Source organism: Athene noctua, chromosome 3, assembly GCF_965140245.1.
Source record: "Athene noctua chromosome 3, bAthNoc1.hap1.1, whole genome shotgun sequence".
Classification (NCBI taxonomy): domain Eukaryota; kingdom Metazoa; phylum Chordata; class Aves; order Strigiformes; family Strigidae; genus Athene; species Athene noctua.
This window is the reverse complement of record NC_134039.1, coordinates 31,632,623-31,651,273: the sequence shown is the minus strand read 5'-3', so window position 1 is coordinate 31,651,273 and position 18,651 is coordinate 31,632,623. Positions and strand designations below refer to the sequence as shown.

Here is an 18,651-nt window from a genome sequence, read left to right as displayed (position 1 = left end):
TCCTCTTCCCCGCGGGACAGGCAGCACGTCTCCTTCCCCAGGGATGCTGGCTGAGCCCCCCAACACCCCGCTAGCCCTGAGGAAAGGGGCCATTCCGCATCACCGCCAGCCGAGGCAGGAGAGCCCAGCGCCTCTTGCAGAGCACCTGCCACCCGCACACGACATGCTTTTCACCAGGCAGTTCTGTATTTTGATAACTGACGAGCATTAATCAAGCTTCAGCCCACACAGAAAAGGAAAGCAGGCCATTTCAGTAACCAGGCTTTATAAACGGTCTTCAACAGATCTTTTTTTCTGAAAACGGGCTACAGATTATTTCCTTCATCCATCTTCTCTCTATTGCTCACTGGGAATAAAAGGCAGGATGGAGTCTCCTGTTCCATTCTTGCCTTGCTCCTCTGCTGCGTGCACCGTATCTTCTCATTTCAGTCTCCAATGTGCGACAGGGACACTGCCACACTGCCCAGAAATCTGTCATTGACAGCATGAGTGGAAACTGAACAGAAGGCACGGCTGAAACTCCAGCATGCTATGGGAATTCCCCTATTTGACACATCGCTGACAGGAGGTTTTCATTTCTAAACCAACCCTCCACCAGGCCATGGACATCCCCCCCCAACACATGTGAGAAACACCACTGGAGATGAACCAGAAGAAAGTTCTTTCTCAAAAACTGATGTCAAAGCTTATGTCCTCTGAGGACATCATGTCTTCCATGTTCGTGACTATCTTACTCAGGTAGCCACCGCTGCTGCACCTCCCTAACAACCAAGATTTGAACGCTTCTTTGTATGTGGGAAAAGCCAGAAGTGAGAAGCAACTTTAGCAATGTAACAAGACCTCCTGTCCACCTTCCCTCACCCCTGTGCAGACAAGCAAAGGCAGCAAAGAGGAACTTCACAGGGCTGGATGGTCTCTTCCTGGACAACTTGCGCTCTGAGCGTCCCACCACAGAGCAGTAGTATCACATTGGGGGTAACCTCAAGGACAAGGTACTCCTCACAGGTAACAAACACCTCATATACCCTGCACATGGCTGATGTCAGTGTCCCACAATGAAGGAAGTCCCCACCCCAACAGGAAATCACTGCTGGGGCCACTTCCATCACTGCTACCTGTCTGAAGCAATGTAGCACGATGAAAACAGGAAGGCAAAAGCAGACAGTTTGAGAAATAAACAGCTACTACATCAGATGCCCTCTTTCTCCACACCTAATCTAGGAGTGGCCCCTGTCTCCATCCCCAGAGGAGGATTCATCTCTCAGCAGGGGACTCTAAGGCCAAGCAGAACAAAATTTAGTAACTCCACTCAGCAATTCCAAATGCTTACTGTACTTTGAAAGTGCTTGAGTCATCTCTGGGTTTTCACGACTTCATGGGCATACTGGTGCTAGTTAGCACACAGACAGAGGTTAAGGGATTGTTCATCCTCCAGGGAAATCAATAGAAGGATCGATACTGCTTTGAAGTTACAGACTCCCCAGCCTGCTCCCCTTTCATCAGATCACCTCTGCCATATAGATGAATGCAATCCCAGCACAGAGACCCATCCTTCATCCCAAATGTCTCCTCATTTTCCCAAATGTCTTCTCAAATTTGAGGATGATGAAGTCTTTCATCCCAAAGTTAGGCAAGTGTAGCAACCATTCAGAGTTTTTTCCAATTCTGTTTGCCTTCAGCTGGAACAAGGGAAGAAGCAGCAGATTAAGTATCCCTCCCACCTCTGTTACACCTACTACTCTCACATCACCTATCAAAGGCATCTGCCCAGCAAAGGATACACAATGTCCTGATGTTTTACACTTGTGGTCCTCTGTCCCAGGAGGCGCTCCAGCAAGGTCTGAATGGTCCCTGACTGCTCTGGCTCCACCTGGCAATGGCTGCTCTGAACCTGAGCAGTCAGAAGAAAGAATGATTTCCAGACCAACAGGAAACTGTTGGGCTTGTTCCTTCACACCTCCTCCCCTCATCTCCACACAGAGCAATGAGACCTTCAAACTTTGAACCAGGGGAGGGGGGAATCAGGGGGTCACCCAATATGATGACACAGTTTAGGTAGCCACTGGCATCACTCCGTTTCCGATTTCACTGTATGCCCCTCATGGCAGTAGGCCAAGATAGCAGCCGCAGGATTCCTCTTCATCTTGCTACAACCTCCTCAAAGGAAGTTTATGGCTCCCCTACAAAGGCTAAAGCAAACCCCCAGGGATTCCCTTCTCCTTTTTCTAGACAGTCACTGCCCTCTTACCTGACAAAGGAAGAGGTGAAGAGCATGAGACGTGGCCTCAGGCAGCTCTGCTAAATTGGCTTCTGCTGCCTCCTGGAGAATCTGACTAATTTCTTTTTGAGAAATAATATTGATGCTCTGATATCTCAGAAACTTGAGCAAAGAGAAAAATAGAGGCATTAAATAGCGAAAGACCCACAGACTCCAACAGTGACCCATGTCCTGGAAAGACCTCTTCTATAATGGGATGCTGCAGCACCTTAACCACAGACCTGATTTTTACACCACTTCTGACAGAATCAGTGCAAATATTTGTGTTGATGGTGCGCTGATTGATAACCAGACTTATTTTGGTTTAGGCCAGGAAGGAACTAAAACCAACCAGGTAACCTTTTAAAAGTGAAATAAGAATAGCAAGTATTCACAGACCCATCTTGTATTTGGAGGGGGAAGGTTCACATTAATAACCCCTTCCTCTCATCCACTGCCATGAGGGCTTTATCTTCAGTATTTCTGCTGGGTAGGACCACATTCCTTCTCTTGCTTGCGGGCCCCACATACAGCAGGGTAGTAGATAACGGTAACTCCCTGCCCTGAAAACTCAGGTCTGTAAGGTCAAAGACAGGGAGACCAGCTGTGAGGCCAAGCAGAGCTCTGCTCTCCAGAGAGCCCCAGCATGCTCCCTCACTGGTAACAGCAGTTGCATGTTCTCTGTAGGTTTCCTCTCTCCTCCCAGGGGTCCTAGATGATATAAATAAATGCTACCAAGACCAGAAGAACAGGACGTGCTCACTAACAGCGGTCAGTTTCTACAGGGTGTGGAAGGGAAGTTCACTTGAAAGTATTATTATTATAGGGCACAAATATAGTGCCAGACAAAGCCACAGCAATCTCTGAGATTGCATGTGTACAGGGGGTAAGTTCTAACAACCAACCCACACACACTGTACCAACATACTGGAAAAAATGGAGAACAGCCTGCCCTTCCCCTGCTCACCAAAGTCATCAGCCTGAGAACTTCCGGCTGCAGAAAGGACTTCTGGCCCCCGCTGAGTAGTGTGAAGAGCAGGAATCGGTGCCAGGGCTGCGAAGCAACATGCAGAGCTGGGAGAGAAGGAGACGCCAATCAAAGACAGCTTTAAAATCGGCCAAGTGACACTCATAAGGACAGTCTTCAATACTGACCCCACATTTTCTCTTCTAGACCCCACGCTGTGAAACACTAAGGGGATATTTTGCTCTGTCCTTACTTGCTTTCTAATCTGGGCAAGAGTTTAGTCATAAGGACAAAAGCTTAATAGCTTCTTAAAACAGGAAATACCTTTTGCCCATCTTTGTACTGGTACAGAAAGAGAAACCTTCTCCTGGGGTGCATGTCATAAAATAGTAAGGGGATATCTTTAGCCCAGGGTTTTAAATACCCTCTGGTTTCAATATGAGGACAAGCTTCCTGACCATGGGTTTTATTTAGCTGCAGAATACCCTTTGGGGAATAAAGAAAGCCGTATAACATAAGCTGCACAAACTGAGTTTGGGTCTGCATCAGAGAGCATCCTATAAGGACCAGCCAGGCTGATAGCAGCAATGCAAACAATCAGTAGAGAAAATATTCTTAATAAGGAACATATATGACAAACAGCAGTAAGGCTCAAGGTCACCATCTGTGACAGCATAAAGTCTCTCACCGAATGCTAAAGTGTTATTACCTTGTATTTACTGCAGGTTGGGAGCATGGGATGTACAACTACAACAGGTCAGCTGATGTGAGTTGTCATACCATGGCAATTCACCAGTGTTTTAGAAAGGTCCCTCTTCCACTGGCAGTCATGTAACCTCCCTATTGCTACTACAATAATATTTTCTATAGGAAAACAACACTCAAAAATCATGTAAAAATGTTTGGAGGGTATATTTTTGCTCGTAGAAATGAGAAGGTACCAGCACTGTGTACTGAGCCTGCTCTGCACATCTGGAAAAAACTGGACCAAGAGATGATTTTTAGGAAGCTTCAAATGAGGCAACTCCTAGAGGCAAAGTCCAAGCAACATTCTTTGCAGTGTTCTCACATCTTTCAGTCAAACATAGCCATGACCCTCATTCTGCTTGGAACAAGGAGACTCCCGTTATCACTGTTGTGAACTTCTGCACCACAGCAAGAATTTAGGCAGCCAAAGTGACAGGTTCAGCTGTTGCTGAAGCAGCATTTCATTAGCTTAATCCCAAATCAGCAGAACCTCCTCATAACATGCCACCTTTATTTTTTTTTTTTAACCCAGCCTTTTAATAGCCTCTCTTCAGCTAATGGCTGCCATTCACCTGCAGTATTACATCTTCATTCAACCTCTTCCTCTCTCCCACCAGAGTCCCTTTTGTCTGGTGTTCATTCACTCCATCCCCTTCTCTCTTAGTGCTTAAATGACTGAAGAGGTCAGGGTACAGAGAACTTTGTTTTAAGATCAGAGCCAGTACCTGGACTTTGTGCCAGGAGGCTGACAACAAGTAGAAGAGTCAGTTCTTCCCCTCCACTGTACAATGCTGTCATCTGACGTTATATTGCCGACATGGTATACATTAGGTCTGACATGGACTCTGAAAACCAAGGTCTGCATATGCCCCTGGATATCTAGAATTTCCAGCTTCCATTCCCTAAGGCTGCCTAGTACCCTGTTCTCCCTTCCCCTCCCTCAGGGCCAAACTGTGACCAACGCCGTCCGTGTGGAAGACACATCATATTCAGATCTTGCCTCCCCTATATTTATGGTCTAAAGGTTTGCTACAATTGGCCTGGAAGTGAAAGACTATTCCTATACTTCTTCCATTCCTAAACCTTTCACTTTACCATATTGGGGGGTGGGGAGTGATTTTTTCCATCCTGAAAAGCATCTTGGTGTCAAAGAGCCAAAGTGAGGGCTCATGCCTCCAGGAGAGCCAGGCACTGTGATTTCATCCCACAAAGCACATAATTAACTTTAGGCATACAAATAATTTTTCTTATTGGGCATAAACTCATTAAGCATATGCATGGAGACCAAAGAGCTCAAAAATCACTGCACAAGGGAAACTCAAGAGGAGAAAGAATAGGAAGACTTTACCAACATCCTGGTTCTTCACATACAGGTATTCCACTAAAGTTTCCAGACAGGCAACCACAGCTTGAGAGAGTACAAAGTCTTTCTGGAACACCAAGAGGGGGAAAAAAAGAAGAAAAACCCCCCACCAGTCAACAGATATTGCAAGATGAAAATTCATAAAGTGGCAGGATCTGAAGAGCATGCAGCACAGGAAAAAACCACACTTCATCTCCTTCATGGGATGCAACATGCTGCAAATTATCTGTCACATCAAAGAGTCAGACAAAGGCATGACTACTTATTCTAAGACTAAAAAAAAATTAAGAAACAGCCTCCAAATAATGAAGATGGGAGCCCAACATCGCTTGAGAGCATTAAATGTAAACCAATGTACTACTCCTGGAACCCAACATCACTTGAGCAAGTTAAATGTACAGTGATGTACTACTCCCCAAAAGCACCTTACCAGGGACATGGGAAAGGGGCTGGGATTTGTTACACTCTTCCCACCTCTGTCCCTATGGGTATGGTGTCCCTGAAGAGCAGGAGATGGAAAAACAGATCGTCATCAGTACACAGAATTTCAGCTATCCAGTTCAGCAGCAGGGAGTCCTGCATAGCTGATTTACCTTCTTTCTCACTGCACCATGCTGCAGCATGAGCATTCTCCCTCCTCATCATCACATGTCTGTAAGGGGTGGAAAATGCAGCCAAAAAAAAAAAAAAAAAAAAAGGCAGCTCCTTGGGTTTTGCAACAGGGTAGTTTCTCCTCAGGTTAGTGCACCTGCTTGAAGCCCAACACTAGTGTTGTTCCAAAAGTTGTATTTTCTATACCTGTAACTGGACATGCACCAAAAGGTTCTGCAGACTGACAACAAGCGAGAAGACCTGATGCATGGCAAGGGGGTGCAAGGCAGCATCCTGCAGTGAAGGCAGCTGTGGTTGCGTAGCATCTTCGGCTGTGTTTTCACCAACAATCACCAGCAGAGAGGAGGAAAAGTTCTGTTGCAGGACAGCTCTCAGGAACTGCATGATGCTCACTAGACAGGAAGCTTCTTATTAGTGTGTGTCAGTGTTTTCCTCCCCCTGTCCTGTGTGTTGGTGCCTGTGCAACAGCGCGGGAGAGGGTGAGGAGAGAAAATTTGGGCTTAAGGGCCCACTGGCACTGCCCAGCAGCTGCTGACAGCTGCACACAGGAATGACACCAAGAGTCCCCTTATTTGTCTCCTCCCTGTTAGACACTATCTCAGTTCATGCTTAGTTCCAGATGTTACCACCAACCTCCAAGACAGATTTGACCAAACACAGCAGAACTCCAGAGAGTTCCCTTTTGCCCTTTCTCACCACCAGTTACATACTCCCATAGCCAAATGGACCAAAGCTTCCAGATTCCCACCAGCACCTCCACCATCCCATTCCATAGTCACCAGTTCTCCCTTGCTGCCTGTAATATGGTACTAGCAGCTGCTTCCAGTCACAGATGCGAAATACCTAACAGCAGGATTGGCTTCTTCTTTCTGAAGATGACTGCATTCAGGACTTCTCTTACATCTAGAGAGAGTGTCTGGTGAACCTAGAGGAGAATGAAATAGAAAAGAAAAAACAGTGCTTGTTTGGACTAGGTAAAAAGCTCCCTTACATACGTTCAGTCCTTAGACACTACCCCACAATGACCACTGCAAAACAAGGGAACAGCAACAGGGGTCTACCAGTCTGACCCAGAAGGGAGAGTCACATCACTGGATCTTCAAGTTTCACTCACCACCAGTTGCCAGTCCTGCACAGCTTCCAAACTACAGTGCAACTTGTTTACCTGTCTGAGTTTCACTACTCCCTGCAGGCCCTCTGGCACATGGCTGCCAAGCAGATGGAGCAGCAGGAACAGCCACCACCAAACATGGCTCTACCTTAGCCACACAGCCAGGCAGCAAGACTGAGGAGCCAGGCAGCCAAAAGCCAGCAGTGACGAGAATCTCTCCTTGCTTGCTCGAGCTGGGAAGCCTGGAGAGAGCCCAGGGCTAGGAAGTACATTATGGGTGAAGGAGGCAGAGGAGGTTAAGGACTTGGGAACTAAAGGAAACAGGAAAGATAGGCTTGAGAGGGCAGTCTGGAATACACTGTTTCCCTCACAGAGCAGCCATCCATCAGTGATGGCATGAAGCCTCACAGAGCCCCAGAAGGGTTCAAGCTCTTCAGTGAGGCAGAGCTGGCATGGGAGGGCAGGCATAAGGACCACAGGGCTGATTCCTTCAAACTGTCTTCTGAAGAGAGAAACATTCAACAGGAGAGCTAGAGGTACCTCCAGCAACAGAGTGGCAGTGGTTACTTGTGTAAGAACTGACAAGCCAAAGCCTTTAACAGCCTACCATCCACGACCCATGTTTATCCACTGGCTTCTGCTAAAGCCAGTAGCAGTAACACAGTTAAGACACAAGCTTGCTATGGCCAGACAAGTCCTCACTATTAACATCAGCCTGAGATGAATGTGGCCATTTCTCAGAGACATTGTTCCCCTCTAAAAAACTGCAGGCTTGGGGAGACAACCTGGCATCAGCTCAGATTCACAGCCACAAAGGACAAAGGCTCTCTTACATGGACCTCCAGGATGCTTTGTGCAGCTTCAGCTATACTGAGCAGCAGCAAGCAGCATGAGAAGTGAGTCTTCCTCTCCTTCCACGTCAGCAGAAGATTAGGAACACTGAAGCAGCCCTGAACCGCTTCCATTTGCCACCTGTATCTGTAGTTGCTTTCCCCATCTCTCATACAAGGAGGATTCTGGACTGCACAATCATAGCACATCAAGCCAGTAAGGTATTGAAGAAGCCAGACAACAAGTTTATAAGCCACTATATGATTGCACTTCAAGGATTAATATGAGCTGAGAGTCACACCCAGAAGATGCAGCTCAACACTAGCCACTAGAATTGAATCCCTTTTGGGGATTTTGGGATTCCAGACGCAACCCTGATTTGGAACCTGAGAAGATAAATTGTGCTTAGCAGTTAATAAAACAGGGACAGGCAGGTCTTGCTATGTGTTCACACAGCTGACAGTCCATACAAGTGCCATGCTGTAAGACCTAAGCAGAGGCAGCACATCCGTGAAGTAACAGGTGCAGACTTGGTCTGGGTTGGCCTTTTGGAAAAACCTTCCCTCAGCATTAGAAAACAAACTCTTGCCCCTCCGTGCAGAGGCATGCGTGTCCTTCATGTGATTTCATCATCTGTGAATAGGTGCACACAACATACTCTGCTGGGCAGAACTGCAAGAGCAGAGCTCCAACTCATGACATGCTGTTTAACCATATCAAGAGAGGGAGAGGCGCCTTGGTAAATACTTCTAAAGGAAACATTATCCCCTTGTGTTGGCATTAGAAAGCGCTTCCCTCAAAGTTGTAATTCCAATATCAGCTGACAACTCCAGCTTAGCTCTCTTGTCAGACTGCAAAGCATCAAATACAATGACAGCTGCCCACATTCAAAAGAGCTTGCTAATACTGAACACTTACTTGCCAATAATAGGTTTGGATTGTGACTGTTCCACTATTGATCATTTTAATAGCAAAAAAAAGCAGTTTATAATATGTGAGCTGTGTCTCCCACTCCCAGTCTTCCCTTGAGAAAGGCCTTAAAATGTAGTTTGCTCTGTCCTGAAGAGGAAAGTGACTTGGATCAGTAGGGCTGGGTATGCACTTTTTCCCCCAGGATTTCTGCCCCTAACTCTCCAGTGATTTAGGTCTCAGCCTTCCGCAACATTCTAGCTTCCAGTCCTGCTGGAGAAGTGCAGCAGGGAATAACCTACAGACAATAACAAAAGAGCAACGAAGGCAAGCAGATTCCAGGCCAAAGCAAATCACTTTCCTCTGCTAATGAAGAGGGTTTTTTGAAGTTTAGCCATTCCCTAGATCTGAACACTAGGGTGGTTCTAACCTCAGTATTGTAGCGATGCTGATACAGTAAGAGGGATGCAACCAACAGCCATCCAGAGCACAGCAAGGCATCCTCAGATGACAGGTAAACAGGTTCAGAGTGAAGAGACCGAAACCAGGTGTGTTCCAAAACCTTCTGCAGGATCTGTAGCAAGGACACGTTGGAGAGCAGCACAGCCACTGCTGTGTGGGAGAAACATAATCAGAGAGGCTGATGGGATGGCGCAGATTAAACCAGCTTGACAAGCAATAGAGAGGTGCAGAGCACACCCCTGCTGCAGTGAGGCAGCCCCAGCTGCCATGGCTCATCAGACTAAAGCTGTCCATCTACACTGGTATTCATCTCCCACAGCACAAGCGACCACTTGGCCAGCTAATAAAATAACCAGCCTTCAGCTAACTCAGCTAGAAGGCTGGTTAGAGCTGTTCTCTATTACTGTTCAATTTTTTGAAACATGTCAATGCCAAGACATTTCAAACAAGGCACCAAAGCCCCACTGCTGTGTTTTATGAGCAAGAAAAATACAGTGGCTCTCTCAGCAGCCAATTCCTGAATCAACAGAAGGCAGCAAAACCAAACCAAACAAAACCTTCAACCTAAAAAACCTCATCCCAAATACAAAATGGTCTTTGTTAACTGTAATGATGCATCTGAAAGGGGAAAAATCCATCTTACCTGCTGAGACAGTTAGCATACAGTCTCTGATGGCCAAGCTACAACCTCACTGAGATTAACTTGATTGCTAATCAATACAATCTTGCCTCACCTCTCTGTTGACTACAAGGTGTTGTCTGATGAAGGCTCCAGTACAGAAAATTCAAGGATGGCTGCAGGAGGTCAGTGTCCATTGGCCTGCATCTCCCACAGAGATTACTGACTGGAAACAAAAGAATGTACATAACACAGACACATAACACATAACAGAGCACCTCAGCACAAGGAAGAAGTCACTCAGTGGGGAGAGAATTCCAAAAAGAGAGACACAACCTGAAGTGAAAATAAACAGAGCATGATACAGACAAAGCAACAGGCACCTGCCCTAGAGTGTTTACCTTAGGCCGGACAGTGCAGTGGACTATGATAACAGGCAGAGGGGAATAGAAAAGGGTGTACTGAAGGGCATATATCACATTGGGCCATAATGAATCCAAAAGCAAAAGACTGTAAGTTACCTGTTTTCACAGAGTGAGTTTGACCCCAATATTAGGTCAACCATAAACAGCCACATGCCTGTCTCACATGGTACCAGACTGGGGAATGGGATGGAGAGCTGTGCTCCTCCACTCTCACCAACTCTGCTCAGACTAGGAATAAATGTGCCATGTTTGTTGTAAGCACCAAACACTTAAGAACAATGTTTAGCAAGAGTTTGGGAGGGAAATCCAGGACTGCAGGGCTCAGCAAAACTGTCATAGGAGATCTTTTGAAGAGCTTCATCAGAATAAGCAATTCTCAAAAAAGACACTTCCCCACACTCCTTCCATCTATGAGCTAATTTCACATAGGCCTCATCAGAGGAGAGTGCCCTGCACACCCGCCCCTAAAGAATATAGCCTGGGGAGCCAAGCAGGGAATGAAGGGGTGGCTGGGTCAGGGAAAGAGTTGTGCTGAAAAATACAGAGCAGAAAGCAAGAGCAAAAGGATCTTGTGACTCCTGGGAGCAGCTGAGCTGTGCTCTGAAACCACAGCAGCTAAAAAGCCTGGTATAAAGAGGACATGCTTCTTCCACACCCCCAGTTCCCTTGGCTAATGAATGTCTGAGAAACACTGCTTCTTTACAAGGGCAACACAGGCAGCCCTGAGACATAGAACATTACAAATTGAAGGGGATAGTCCTTCAAAGTCTGCTGGAGAGATCAATTTTTCAGAGCAGGGAAGAGATGAGAGCATGCATCAGCTGAACGTCCTCCTAGTATCTATTCTTTTTTCACAGCCTGCATGAACCTCCAATAGCCAAGTTAGAAGGGAGAAGTCACCAACTAAGGATCATCAGACAAGAGAGCAGGTGTGGTATGATGAGTAAACAAACATAGCCTTATGTCTCTGGGGTGGAGTGGGCAAGTCCTGCAGCAGTTGGGACCCATATACTCTGGATTCACACTCCAGGGAAAGCCCAGGTTCACTAGGCTGCTGCTGCTTGACAGCTGGTTCAAAGGACACCCCTGTGGCCTGAACTGCACAGAAGTGTGTTAGCAAGTGTGGACAGAGGATGGCTCAGGAAGTATAGCAGCAATACTGTCATGTGCCAAGTCAACAACAGTCACAGACCCTGAAATCATGTCATGGCCAGGGGAATACTTTGGCCACCTTGTGAGGTTTCAGACAACAAATGCATTGTAAAAGCAAAAGGAAAAGAGCCTTGGTTTTGTTGACTGAACTGGTAAGCAGGGTTCTTTACAATACTGTGGCTATGAAAGTATCTCAAAGCAACCGTAACTGTAATGCAAAGTACACCTTCTCTCAAAGGACAAAGAGCCAGCCCCTGACCATCTTATGGAACAATTAAAAAACACAGATCAAAAACCCCTCAGAGAAGATGGACTCACAGACTCACCCTGGTGAAGCAGCTTGAAGTCTGTGCTGTCCAGCTCCCGCACACCCTTGCTCCGCAACTGCACCAGGAAAAGGAGGCTCAGCAAAACAGGCAGGTTTCTGTTAGCTAAGAAGGGCACAGACAGCTTAGATTATCAGTGAATTCTAAACTGTTGTACCTTAAAGCATGTCAAGAATTAATTTGCTGTCTCAAGAATAAGGGTGGGTTAAGGGAGGAAGTATTTCCGCTTTACACACACACTGACACACCCACACAGATACACAGTCCCCTCTGGATCAGGCCACCTTTCTGCCATTGTGGGTTGGCCTGAGTTGCACACTGGATTCTGCCAACACCATTCTAGGAAAAACTAGAAAAGGGGGGGGGGGGCGGGAAGGAGGGTAGAGTCATCTAGACCCTTAGTGAACCATGTAAGGGGCATGGTCACAACACACTCAGATTGATAGCTCTAATAAGCTAGAAGTGATTAGCCCTTCCTAGACTGCCCTTGTCTCCTCTACTTGACCATCGCTGGCAGCCTGTGCTTTGACAGCAGCCCAGCACCTCAGAGCGCTCAGCTGCACAGCATTTGTTCTCCTCCACCTTGTGAGGCTAGAAAATGCTGTCCATCCTACGCCACAAGGCAGAGCAAACACAGTAGAGGTGAGAGCCCTGCACGGCAGGTCTGTATATGGGGACAATGGAGCTGCTCAGACCACCAACTCCCCAGGGTAAACCCCTCCCTAGTATATTCACTCTTCTTCAGCGCTGTAAACAGGTAGTATTGTATATAGCCATACCTACAGCAAGCACCTATCTCCTCCAGAAAATGTCTTCAAAAAAGCTCACGAATTTTCAGTTTTGAGTAGAAAACATCTACAGGTGTCTTTATTGTTAGCATCTTCTTGATGGAGTCCCACTGTTGGGCCTTCTTGTTGCCTAAGAGCAGGGTACTGTTTGAAGAGGGATGCAGATCCCCTGGACTTATCTGCCCCAGACCTCACAGAGAGCTGCCTGTGTGCTTGCAGACAAGGAAGCTGTGTCTCCAGAGTTCATCTGGTGTTTGAATTTCTGGACATGGCTGCCAGGAAATCAGCTAACGAGCTCAAGATGCAGTATGAAGAGGAACTGGGGATATTAGTGGTAGCAGAAGTGCCTGAATCTTGCAAAAGCCCTTCTAATCCAGTGCTCTATCTCCATCACCAGCAATATGGAGGAATAGGTCTGACTCCCACAACAGGAAACAGACAATCTGCCTCCGTGCAGCCCCTGGCACCCCTAGATCAGTGACTGAGGTCCACAAGTCCCAAATGTGCACAATTCCAAACAAGATCAGATCTGGCAGATGCCAACATTGCCTTCTTTATCCATAACCTTGTAGCCTCATGCTCCACCATGTTTCCGCTTTCAACCCTCCTTCTTCTCCAGCCTACTGATGTTGTTGGAGGTAAGGCAAAAACACTTCCCCCCTTGTTGTTTCCATCTCAGCTGCTGCACAGCAACACACCCCAAACAGAGCAGGGCTGTTACAAGTGTCAGTGACCCCCTCAGGAACAAGTAAAAACTGTGCTGGGCCCCTATCCCAGGGAAGTCAAGGACACCCTAGCACTGCTCCCTTTTTCAGTTCAAGCTCACAGACTGCTTTGCACAGCACCATTCACAATGGGACAACAGTCCCAACTCCACAGACAGGGTTAGTAAGGAAAACAGAGGGATTTCCCCCAGTCACAACCCTGCTAAATCTTTGACAGATCTAACAGAACTATGAGATCTGGTGATACCACAGAGTCTGTTTGGAGATCAATATCATGAATGATTCAAACAATCTCTGCTCCCAGTCCCTGTGCCCTGGGAACCGAGCATACTCAGGCACGTCAAGCTGTTTTGCACAGAGAAGAGGCAAAAAAAGAGGATGTCTTTCAATCACTGGTTGAGCCCCTGTTTAAGCTGGGAGATTTACCAGCTCAGCTCCCCACTTGAACACTTAACAACAGTATAAGAAAACCTTGCCTTGGTTTAACAATCACAGTTTGAAGCCAGAATAACCTAAATCAGAAAAAGACTCTCACTTCAAAACAAGAATCTCTGAAGAAGGAAACTAAATCAGCACAGTTCTGTCTGTAAATTTTCTCATGCAGACAAGTACTGAAGCTACATCGGGAGTTTAAAACCACTTTATCCCAGACTTCATCCCTTCAGCCATCTACCCTGATAGTTGGTCTTACAGCAAGACCAAGTCACAGAGGAAAGTCACCTTCACAGAATCAATCAACTAGGTTGGAAAGGACCTTGAAGATCATCTAGTTTAACTGTTAACCTAGCACTGACAGTTCCCAACTACACCAGATCCCTCAGTGCTTAGTTGACCCTACTCTTAAACACCTCCAGGGATGGGACTCCACCACCCCGCTGGGCAGCCCATTCCAACGCCCAACAACCCGTTCTGGAAAGAAATGCTTCCTGACATCTAGTCTAAACTTTCCCTGGTGCAACTTGAGGCCATTCCCTCTTGTCCTGTCACTTACTACTTGGTTACCTTGTAAGGAGGCTGAGCTGCTCTCTACCAGCAACTGCTGCAGAATCTGTAGGAACTGACTCCGGAGGAGGTCACAGACAAGGACATCCTCATTTGTTTCCAGGAAGGTCCTTAGAGTCATTAACACCTTCCAAGCCACCTCCACAGAGCTTGAGCAGACGAGGTCCTACAAGGGAAGAAGCATACGTATTACCTTTCTGCCCTGATTAGGCAGAAGTCACTGCTATTTAATACCATTATGCTAATCTGGTGCCTTGGGAAACAGCCTAATAAAGCACCATTCAGATTAAGTACGTCCTGATTAAACAGAGAACTGGAAAAAAGCAGATGGACTCTTTTTTGATAGCCACCTCTGAATAATATCCAGTTTAAAGAATGCATTTGGCTATGTAACTCCCATCCAGCACACAAGGGTAGGGGTAACATACGTTTAAGATCAAGGTTTTAGACAAGTGAGATCCTAGAGACAGGGCCCTGTTTCCAAGAGCACAGAGTCTCTGGCACTTCTGCTCTCCTTGCTGCTTTGGAAAATCAGGTTGCATATTAAAGATGCTTACCTAAAATCAAGCTTATGAGTCAGTCCATAGTTACTCATTTTCAAAAAGCTGACAGCCTGGTATCTGCAGTAGCAACATAACAGCTAAACTGCATGAAACGTACATAAACCAGACAAGCAATCAGTCATGGAAAATAGAAGAGTCGTGTACACAGCATTCAGCCCACAAACCTGCTTCCTGACTAGAGAGCTCTGTCTGGAGTCTCTGATCTGAATCCCACAGCCAGTAGCCTTAATTTGGGTATACTTTTGTCGTTAAGGTGTTTAACATTAAATTCATCTGCACAGCATGTACAGATGCAGTTCCATAAAGATCAGGCAGAAAATGCCTGGTAGTGCTGACATAATATGATCATCTCAACATTTATTATGTCAGCACTACCTCTTCTCTCCTCCCCCAGTAGTCCTGGCTACTGCATTGCAAATTGTACAGCTGAAAGAGGTAAACAGAAAACTGGTCTCAGCAACCAAGCCTACAGCCTGCCAGGACAGCCTACTGCCTTTTCCAGCTGCCTTGCCCTATCACACAGTAGTCATGCAGCCAGATGGGGATGATGGAGAGGAAATGGCTGTGGGACCCCATACCCAAGGAAAGCAGTTAAGGTAAGAACAGGTTGCCTGTGCCAGAAAAACCTCTGTAGTTCTGAGACTGATTCCTGCCTGTATCCAAAACCTTCAGGAATAAGGGGCAGGGAGCTGCCTGCACAATCAGCTCCGCCGACATGTATGTGTGCCATATGACATTCAGAAATGTAATCTAACGTCAGTCAGCCTATCTCTGTTCTCTGAGAGAGCAGCTCAGATCTGGAGCGTAGAGAAGACAAGTGAGACAGTGTATGATCACGACCACATTCACCCCCAGATGAACACACACAGCACAAAATGGCGCTAACCAAGGGCCACAGCCTTCCTGGTCCTGTTCAATGCATCACTGTGTTAACATCTTCCTTCCTACTCAGGAGCTCAAGGTCTCAGATGAAGCCACTAACCATCTGTTCTATCTAATCCAGACAATTATTAAAAGCAGATAAACAAATAAATCATCCTTGGAAGAACATTAATATTTGTTTCACTGTACCATGCAGAGGCCTTTCCATTTTACTAGTGCATTCTTAGGCTGAGGTTATTCACCTCATAAGTTTTGTTTACATCTGACAGTATATTTATCCCAGGATATTGCACTGTTTTATTAGCCCATCTAAATTCAGATTGATTATGCTCTTTCCCAACTGAAAGGTGAATTGTCAAAGCCTATGATTTATTACAACCCACTGTAAGGACTGGGACAGAGCTAAATTAATTTATTTCTGCAAGATCACATAGCAAGACAGAAAAGAGAGCAGGAATTCTGTTCCATTCAGAGGAGGAGCCACTGTTCTCTTTTGCTTACTGATAGACCTGTGACATATACATGTGTTTTAGTTTATGGACTGATAGGTTCCAGAACTACTGCCACAGGTAACACCACAGGTTAAGTCTCATGGGAAACTTCTCCTCCTTAATTTGTAGTGATATGTCAACTCATTGATCACTTTCACTAATGCTCTGCAATGGTATCATACACCTGGATGTTGCTACCTACCCTGCAGTATCACCCTAACTGTGAAAGAACTGCCCTATGCAAAAGCCCTCCTGTCAGTCATTTCAGTAACCCGGGATATTAAAATTTACTTCACAGCCTCTTTGATCTCAAATACATGCCAGTCTGTAATGCCTGATGGGTGACCACTCAGAATCAAACTTTGCTTTTTCATTGTCTGCTGATGTGGGGTTTTATTCTCAATGATACATAGTTTTAATTCCTCTAACAGGCTCGACAAGAAACATCGCAGCTCTTAGCTTTTGCACTTACACACAAGTCTCATGTTCTTGTGTGGAAATGTTAGCAAGTGTTTACTATCTGACTGGCTGATCAGTCATGGGACAAGTGGCTGCTGATGGGGAGGGGTGACAGGGCAGGTGGGAGAGGTAGAATTGAGAGAACACCTCTGAGCAGCCATCAGAACCTGGATTCTGTCATGATTACGTATGTTAACAGAGTTCATTACACCAGCTAAAGGCAAATACACTAGTGCTGCTACTTCCAGGGCCCCTTTCTCCCCTGCACTGATTAATTTTCTTCGTCCCGAGATTTTTATTTTCTCTTTTAAGAGCAATAAAATGTGCTATTTGCAGTCCTGAAAACTCAAGAGCACTGCAAAAATCTCTGAAAAGACTCTTCAGTTAAAAACAAACAAAATTAAAACCCCAAGCAAACAGAAAGTTGTGCCCTCACGACCTGTGTCTGCATGCTGCTTTTTCAAAGTTCTTTGTTCCTTATACCAGTCTCATCTATCAGTAGTAAATCACTGCTTCCAAATTAGCAAAACAGCTTCTTGAAAGGCTGCCACGGAAGAATCTGGAGTACCCAGCTGTGTATCTGGACAGAAAAAGGAATGGGGTTTTTCATGGCACACATCAGCAGCGCCCTTCAGATCCCTTCCTAGCCAAGTCTCAAAAGATCCGTTTCTATCACAGTGGATCGATGACAGAGAAAGAGCTAACATACATAAGCAGTCCCATTTTCCGTATCAGGCTTCCCTGGGAGGTGGAAGTCTGTGTATACTTGGGCTCTTCTAGCAGAATCCTTGGCCTTATAACAGCACTGAGAGCTTTAAGAACCAAAAAGCCCCCTAAATCAGGGCCAGGGTAGCAGCCTGTCTTCGTGAAAGTCACGTACCAGTAAAATAAGTAAAATGCTGGAATTGCTCTTCAGAATGAGAAGTAATGGGTTAGCACTGTTCGGCTGATCAGACACACCAAAACCAGCTTCTTCAATCTCAGTATTCTTGCAGTCTCCCCAGGAAAACCAGAGTTGGAGGACTTGGTGTCCAAATCTTCCCATAAGTTCAGGGTAGTGCAGGAAAAATTTCAGCAGGAGAGGACAATGGATGTAGACCAAGCTCAGATCTGGAAGACTATCCAGGATCCTCTTTATGGTACACAACGATCTCTGGTAAGTGTGTGGGAGGGAAAGGGGGAGGGGGAGAGAGAACAAAATAATCACTAGATACTGAATATCAAAAAGCTAAGTGATGAGAGTTTACTGTGAGAAACAGTCACACTGTCTTTTAAGTAGACAATCAAATATATCAGTTAAACATCATTTTGTGAAGCCCATTTGCATCACAAAGGCAAAGAAACTTGTAGGCTTTATACAGTACTCAAAGCTGTGCAGCAGCAAAGAGCCATATGGGAACACTAGAAAGCCTGCTGCAGAGGCTGTAGATGTGTTCAGGAGACTGAAGCTATGAAATTTATTATATTCCATACGTGAATTCACAGCCTATCCAATGCATTTACACTTCCCACACATACACAAGTTTATTCAGTCAAATCTACATCCCCTGGTGGCTTTTCACAGTTAACTTCCCAGAGTGCAGATGCACTGCACACTCTTCACTCATTCACCACTCACCACCTATGTCAAAATACTTTCTGCAAGAGGGTTGATGGGAGTGGGGAGAAACCTCAGTTTCAACAAAAAGGGTCCAAGAGGTAGGAAAGAAATCTTCTTTTACCAAGTCCAGGGTTTTGCCTTTGTCCTGACAGACAGCAAGGAGGTAAAGTGCAGCTCTGAGTACGTATGCAGGGGGACAGTCTCCATGGTCCTGTGCTGATAGGAGGAAATTTCTTATAGCTAAAAATAATTCTGCTTCTGGAACAAACCTACATTCAAGGAAATTGGAGTGGAAACAATAACATTAGACATCCCTTACCCACCAATACACGGTATGTAATGGCCACAAAACCAATTACC

At 45.9% G+C, this 18,651-nt stretch overlaps 1 protein-coding gene across 1 annotated transcript in view; it reads right to left on the bottom strand.

The window, feature by feature from the left end:
- Positions 1-288: 288 nt before the first annotated feature.
- MEI1 (meiotic double-stranded break formation protein 1) overlaps positions 289-18,651 on the bottom strand; it is a 39,249-nt gene continuing 20,886 nt past the window's right edge. Inside the window, exons 19-31 of the mRNA XM_074901173.1 lie at positions 18,413-18,560; positions 17,572-17,844; positions 14,297-14,462; positions 11,782-11,886; positions 9,994-10,104; positions 9,228-9,409; positions 6,790-6,871; positions 6,133-6,338; positions 5,320-5,401; positions 3,225-3,331; positions 2,249-2,380; positions 1,782-1,891; positions 289-471 (exon numbers count right to left, since the gene is read on the bottom strand). Of these exons, the coding sequence (XP_074757274.1) occupies positions 426-471; positions 1,782-1,891; positions 2,249-2,380; positions 3,225-3,331; positions 5,320-5,401; positions 6,133-6,338; positions 6,790-6,871; positions 9,228-9,409; positions 9,994-10,104; positions 11,782-11,886; positions 14,297-14,462; positions 17,572-17,844; positions 18,413-18,560 (1,750 nt within the window). The 3' untranslated portion in view covers positions 289-425. The remainder of the gene's footprint in view (positions 472-1,781; positions 1,892-2,248; positions 2,381-3,224; positions 3,332-5,319; positions 5,402-6,132; positions 6,339-6,789; positions 6,872-9,227; positions 9,410-9,993; positions 10,105-11,781; positions 11,887-14,296; positions 14,463-17,571; positions 17,845-18,412; positions 18,561-18,651) is intronic.